This window comes from Sorex araneus, chromosome X, assembly GCF_027595985.1.
Source record: "Sorex araneus isolate mSorAra2 chromosome X, mSorAra2.pri, whole genome shotgun sequence".
NCBI lineage: Eukaryota > Metazoa > Chordata > Mammalia > Eulipotyphla > Soricidae > Sorex > Sorex araneus.
The window spans coordinates 162572236-162579009 of NC_073313.1; the positions used below are offsets into that span (position 1 = coordinate 162572236).

At 58.1% G+C, this 6774-nt stretch overlaps 1 protein-coding gene across 2 annotated transcripts in view; it reads right to left on the reverse strand.

Annotated features, from left to right (window-relative positions):
* Positions 1-6477, reverse strand: part of RCSD1 (RCSD domain containing 1) — a 29848-nt gene extending 23371 nt beyond the window's left edge. For both annotated transcript variants that reach the window (XM_055121875.1, XM_055121874.1), the window contains exon 1: positions 6369-6477. In XM_055121875.1, the coding sequence (XP_054977850.1) occupies positions 6369-6374 (6 nt within the window). In that variant the 5' untranslated portion in view covers positions 6375-6477. The remainder of the gene's footprint in view (positions 1-6368) is intronic.
* Between the last annotated feature and the right edge of the window lie 297 nt (positions 6478-6774).

Below are 6774 nucleotides of genomic sequence, written 5' to 3' on the forward strand. Positions count from 1 at the left end.
GGGCCCTGCCTTGGGGCCAGCCCCGGCTCCCTCTCTCCCTCCCTCTCTCCCCCTCCCTCTCCCTCTCCCTTCCTCTCCCTCCCTCTCTCTCCCTCCCTCTCTCTCTCCCTCTCCCTCTCTCTCTCCCTCTCCCTCTCCCTCTCTCCCTCCCTCTCTCTCTCCCTCTCCCCTCCCTCTCCCTTCTCTCTCTCCCTCTCTCTCTCCCTCTCCCTCTCTCACTCCCTTCTCTCTCTCCCTCTCTCTCCCTCTCCCCCTCCCTCTCCCACTCTCTCATTCCTTCCGTTTTCCTTTCTCCCTCTCCTTCATGCCTGCCTTCCTGCCTTCTCTCCTTCCTTCCCTCTTTCTATTCTATCCTTCCTTTTCTCTCCTCTCTCCCTTTCTCTTTCTCTCTCTTTTTCTTTCTTTCTTTCTTTCTTTCTTTCTTTCTTTCTTTCTTTCTTTCTTTCTTTCTTTCTTTCTTTCTTTCTTTCTTTCTTTCTTTCTTTCTTTCTTTCTTTCCTTTTCTCCCTCTCCCTCCATCCTTCCCTCTTTCCTTCCTTCATTCCTTTCCCCTTCCTTCCTTCTTTCCTCCCTTCTTTTCCCCTTCCTTCCTTCCTCCCTCCCTCCCTCCCTCCCTCCCTTCCTCCCTTCCTCCCTCCCTTCCTTCCTTCCTTCCTTCCTTACTTCCTTCCTTCCTTCCTTCCTTCCTTCCTTCCTTCCTTCCTTCCTTCCTCCCTCCCTCCCTCCCTCTCTCCCTCCCTCTCTCCTTCCCTCCCTCCCTCCCTCCCTCTCTCCCTCCTTTCTTCCTTCCACAGTGCTTGACCAGGTCCTCTCACACACAAGACAAGTGCTCCCGAGCCCCCTCCCAGCCCGACATCTCCCCTTCCGTGCGGCTGCACCAGCTCCCCATGGAGAAGGCGCCTCCCTGAGGCTCCAGCCAGCCCCTGCTCTGTTCCTGGCTCATCACTCGCCCCTCCATGGCTGAGGCAGGAGGAGGCAGAGCTAGGAAGTCCAAACCCTGGAGGAAGGCAGCACGGCCTTGGGATTTTTCTGGAACTGAATACTTTGCCTGCCGCCCTGATAAGATTAGGGACCTCTGGGCGGCCCGGAGGGCTTTCCCACGGAACAGGGGCCGGGCAGGGCGGCGGGAGCCAGCCAGCCCGAAACCCGAGTCCCTGTCCGGCGGGGCTGGGGTCTCCGGAGTGTGGGAGCCAGGAGGAATGTCGGGGTGCTGGGCACGCTCAGAGGACTCCCCGCCACATTCGGCCTGCTACAGGCTGGGACCCCCGGCTGGAAGCCCCCTAAGCTCCTGCCAACAGCCCACCTGGGGCTCAGAGACACAGAGAACTCAAAATAGCAAAAGCCAGGGGGCAAGGGAGATAGCACGCTGGGAGGGCGTGGCCTTGCACGCCCAACTGGGTTCAGTCCCCGGCACCCCAGAGTGTCCCAGAGCCTGCCAGGGGGGTCCCTGAGTGCAGAGCCAGGAGTCAGCCCTGGACAATGCCAGGTGTGGGCTAAAAAAAAAAGAAAAAAAATTAACAGACAGAGGCTGGAGAAATAGCTCAGTGGGAAGGGCGTTGGCCTTGCACACGGCCGGCCGACCCAGGTTCAATTCCCAGCATCCCATAGGGTCCCCCGAGCACCGCCAGGAATAATTCCTGAGTGCAGAGCCAGGAGTCAGCCCTGGACAATGCCAGGTGTGGGCTAAAACAACAACAACAACAACAACAACAACAACAAAAATTAACAGACAGGGGCTGGAGCAATAGCACAGCGGAGAGGGCGTTTGCCTTGCACGCGGCTGGCCGACCCAGGTTCAATTCCCGGCATCCCATAGGGTCCCCCGAGCACTGCCAGGAGTAATTCCTGAGTGCAGGAGCCAGGAGGAACCCCTGAGCATCGCCGGGTGTGACCCAAAAAGAAAAAATAGTTAATAGACAAACACAATTGTACTACAATATTCACACACACACACACACACACACACACACACACACCATCGACATCAGTGATTCTTGAGGATAAGACACTAATCACCCAAGGTGTTTTTTTTTTTTCCCGGTGGAGGAACACACCTGGCAGTGCTCTGGCCCAGTGCTCAGAGCTTGAGGGTCACTCCTGGCATGCTCGGGGGATTCTGTGCGTTCTGTGCATTCACTTAGCTCTGGGCGTGCACTTGGGCCGCGGTCTTGTTTAAGTCACACATAGTTATTCTTTTTTTTTTTTTTTGCTTTTTGGGTCACACCTGGCGATGCACAGGGGTTACTCCTGGCTCTGCACTCAGGAATTACTCCTGGCGGTGCTCAGGGGACCCTATGGGATGCTGGGATTAGAACCCGGGGCTGCCGCGTGCAAGGCAAACGCCCTCCCCGCTGTGCTATTGCTCCAGCCCTCACACATAGTTATTCTTATGGACTTCCACTTGGGATTTGGGGGGCCGCCCCCCAGTGGTGCTTGGGGGCTCTTCCTGGCTCTGGGCTTGGGAATGACCCCTGGCGGTGCCCAGGGGACCATGCCACATGCCCCCTCTGTACTTTCTCCGGCCCCTTAACATTTATTATTTATTTTTGGCTTTTTGGGTCCCACCCGGCAATGCTCAGAGCTGAATCCTGGCTCTGCACTCAGGATCACTCCTGATGGTGCTTAGGGGGACCCTATGGGATGCCGGGGATCGAACCCAGGTCGGCCACGTGCAAAATAATCGCCCTCCCCGCTGTGCTATTATTCCCAGCCAAGCCCCATAACATGAAAAACACAAGATGTAGCATGTTAATCTGACAACCAGTGACTACATGATGAATGACAAGTCATCTTTGGTCAAACCCGGAACTTTGCTCAGGGAAAGAATTCATGAATGGTCTCTCACCCTTAGGAATTCCCCGGGGTTCAGTGGCCATAAGGCTTAGTTTCCACGGCCTGAAAATCCTTCAGCTAAATAGCAGACAGTTGGATCAGAGACTAGAGGGGTTAAGGCACTTGCCTTGCACGCGGCTGACCTGGGTTTGATCCCCAGCATCCCTGAGCACTGCCAGGAGTGAACCCTGAGCATCACCAGTTGCCTTATCTGTTATCAAGCCAGCATTGGAGCAATCGACTCATTCCCTTGCAGACACAGAGTTCATCTCTGGAATAAGTGGGTCCCTGTTCTAGGGAGGGCTGGAGCCATAGCACAGCAAGTAGGATGTAGCGTTTGCCTTGCACACAGCCAACCCGGGTTCGATTCCTCCGTCCCTCTCAGAGAGCCCGGCAAGCTACTGAAATTATCCCACCTGCACGGCACAGCCTGGCAAGCTCCCCGTGGCGTATTCGAGATGCCAAACACAGTCACAACAAGTCTCACCATGGAGACGTGACTGGTGCCCGCTCGAGCAAATCGATGAGCAACAGGATGACAGCGACAGTGACAGTGTTCCAGGGAGCCTGGAGAGGGGTCAGAGCAATAGTGCAGCAAGGAGGGTGTTTGCCTTTTACGCGGCTGACCCAGGTTCGACCCTCACAGGGTCCCCGAAGCACCGTCAGGAATAATTCCTGAGCGCAGAGCCAGGAGTAACCCCTGAGCATTGCTGGGTGTGATCCCGAAATAAAACAAAACAGAAGAAGAAGGTTCCAGAGCACAATCACCCTTCCCTGGGCGTCCTGGTGTCTGGCACAAGTCACTTCTCACCTCCCTTGTGGGGTCTGGTCATTCCTCCTCCACCGTTCCCGATCTCCAGCCCAGTGGGACCCTCCCGCCTCACCCCGGTCTCCCCATCCCTCTCAGCGCCCCCCACACGGAGTTTCCCGCCCATCTGACTGAGCGGCAGGGCGGAGAAGTTGAGGAAAAAGCAAGCAAGCAAACAACCTTCTAGTTTGGGACCTCCCCTCACGCACACCCATGGAGCCAGAATCCAGCTCCAGAATCTTTCTGGATTCTTCTCTTTCTGCCTCGCTCCCTGCTTCCTTTCTCCATCTGGTCTGGGGCCGGCTGTGTGATAGGCTTTAGCTTCTGCCTCGAGTGTGCGGTCTTGGATGTGACCCCTGGGCCGCCCACATGCGCCCCGCACAATCTTGGCAGTTCTGCTTCCGTGATGGGGACACACCGTCCACTGTTCCTGGAGGCCCCTCCTTCCTGCCCTGCCCTGGCCCCCATCTATATTCTCTTTCCAAGCCAACCTCGCCCCCCCAACTCCGAAAGACCACAAGCGCTGCAGACAGTGACCATTCAGTCTTGAAAATTGTTCCTTCCTGCCTTCCTTCCTTCCTTCCTTCCACTGCGGGAGAAGCTTTGATTTATTTCGTTTTTTGTTGCTTTTATTTGTTTGGCTTTTGGGCCACACCCAGGGGTGCACAGAACTTCTGGTCTATCTGGGAGCTTTTATTTTATTTTATTTTATTTTATTTTATTTTATTTTATTTTATTTGGGTTTTGGGCCACATCCGGTAATTACTCCTGGCTCTGTGCTCAGGAATTACTCCTGGTGGTGTTCAGAGGGACCCTATGGGATGCCGGGGTCAGCCGCATGCAGGACAAACGCCCTCCCCGCTGTGCTATCACTCAGGCGTCCCCATCTGGGAGCTTTTAGAAGGTATTTATATCTTGCTTATTCCAGCAGGCTTAAAAGCAGTGGCTGAAGCCCGGATTCGGGTTATTGATAACGATAACAGTGATTTCAAACAAAAGGAAGCCAGATAAGATTTCCCGGAGGCTTCACTGGGTAAGGAAGTTCTGTAGAAGAGTTGTTTTGGGTTTGGGTTTGGGGAGTCCCACCCTGCGATGCTCAGGGCTGACTCCTGCCCTCTGCACTCAGGGATCACTCCTGGCGGGGCTCGGGGGACCCTGTGGGATGCTGGGAATTGAACTTGGGTGGGCCGCGTGCAAGGCCAGCGCCCTCCCCGCTGTGCTATGTCCCAGCCCCTAGAAGGGTCGCTGAGTTCACCATGTCGCTCTCATTTGCATTTCTCATCTGGGGAAATCATCTAAGTCTGTGGCTCGTGGGAAGGCTGCTGAGGGAGGGGGGTTCTAGCTCTTCAAAGGGGGCTCGGCTGGGGGTTCCAGGAGCCCCCCCCCAATCTCACCGCCGGCCGTCGGGGGCCACCATGGAGGTTGGCTTCCGGGTCAAGTTCCTCTTACATTTCCCCTCCACTTCCTGTACCAGCTCTGCCCTCACCCCTCTGGTCGATACCCTTGTTCCTTTCTTTCACGTGCACTTGACAAAGAAGCTTCAAAAGTCAGTCCCTGCCCAACCCACCCCGCTGTCCTGCCCAAACCTCCCGCCCCCCCTGGCTTGGAAACTGCAGACCCCCACAGGCGGAAGCCACTGGGGTGGAGTGGAGGGGGTGCAACCATTTTGGGCGTCACTCAGCCACTCTCCAAGCTCCATCGGGCAGAGCCCCTGTGCCAAGCCCCAGACCTGTCCATGCTCAAGACTTGGACAGGTCCTAAATCAGGAGCCCCCCATCTCGGGACTGAAACCCGGATGCTTTCAAGAAGCCCAGGGGGTACCTTGGGGAGGGGGGGCTGGCTCCCTGGGCCACCCCCTGCCCTACAGCTGGTGCCCCTTGGGTTCCAGGCTGTGAATCTTGGATGGGGGGGGTGACCTCCCTTGCACCCGCTACCCCCTCCCCCAGCCCCCCCCCCCCAGCATCATGCATGGCCCCTGACTTGCAGATTCTAGAAGAGGCCCCTGGAGACGGAAGGAAGACGGAAGGGCGCCCAGAAGGGCTGTCCAACCCCCGGGGACCTTCCCCTCCTTCTGCAAAAGTCCCCGGGGGAGGCTGTACGAGGGTGACCCGGTAGCCTCGGGGCTAAATGCCAGGAGAGGAGGGCCGGGTCTGGGTCGGGGTCTCATGGGGTGCCTCACCCCCACCCCTGCCCGTCCCGCCAGCCGGCAGCCCCCCGGTGCCCGCGTCCACGGCACAGAGAGGACAGGAATCTGAATCTGATTAGTTGCACGCACTGCCCAGGACGGGGTACAGGGGAAGGTCTGAAATAGGTGACAAGTGCCCCGTTTCCAGCAGAGGGGCAGCCCAGCCAGAGATTACTCGGTGCCATAACGCCCAGAATAATATCTATTATTATTAGTTAATTTTTTCTTTTTGGTGTGTGTGTAGGGGAAGCTTTGGCTTCCCGCAGACTTTTTTTTGCCCCAGATTCGTCCCTTTTTCTCAAGTTGGCTGCTCCCCCTTCTCCTCCCCTGCTCCCCAGATTCCAGGCGGCCCCTGGGTGTCCCGGGAGCGGCCACCAGCTGCCCGCTCAGGTACAGCCAGGGAGTCGCCTGCACCCCGGGGGGAGGGCGGGAGGGGGGAAGACGCAGCAGCTGCGAGGGACCCGGAGGGAGAGTGGGAGGGGGGCTCTGCAACCAGCCCAGGGGCACCCGCGCCCCCTCGCCTCTGCCCCGCGCGCGCGTTACCTCCATGTCCACAGCTGCGCGGGGGGGGCCGGGGGTGACGGTCGCGCTGTCCCTGGGCGCGGGCGTGTGGCCGGCGGCCGGCCCGATTCCCTCGGCGGCCGGCGGCGGGCGCGCCCGAACGAGGAAGGAGGAGGAGGAGGAGGAGGAGGGGGAGGAGGAGGGGGAGGAGGGGGGAGGAGGGAAGGGTGGGGAGCCGGGGGGAGGGGGCAGGGAGGCCGGAGATGAGGGTTTAAATTTAGACACAAATCTAAACAGATACTGTCCCCTGCCCGGCTGCCGCCGCGGGTCCTGCCACGGGGACAGAGCGCGGCCTGGTCCCCCTCTGGGGAAAAGTTCCTGTCCTGCGCTTGCTCTCTGGGAATGAACTGTGTTTCTCCCCGCGGTGCGGGACTGGCGGGGACCCCCA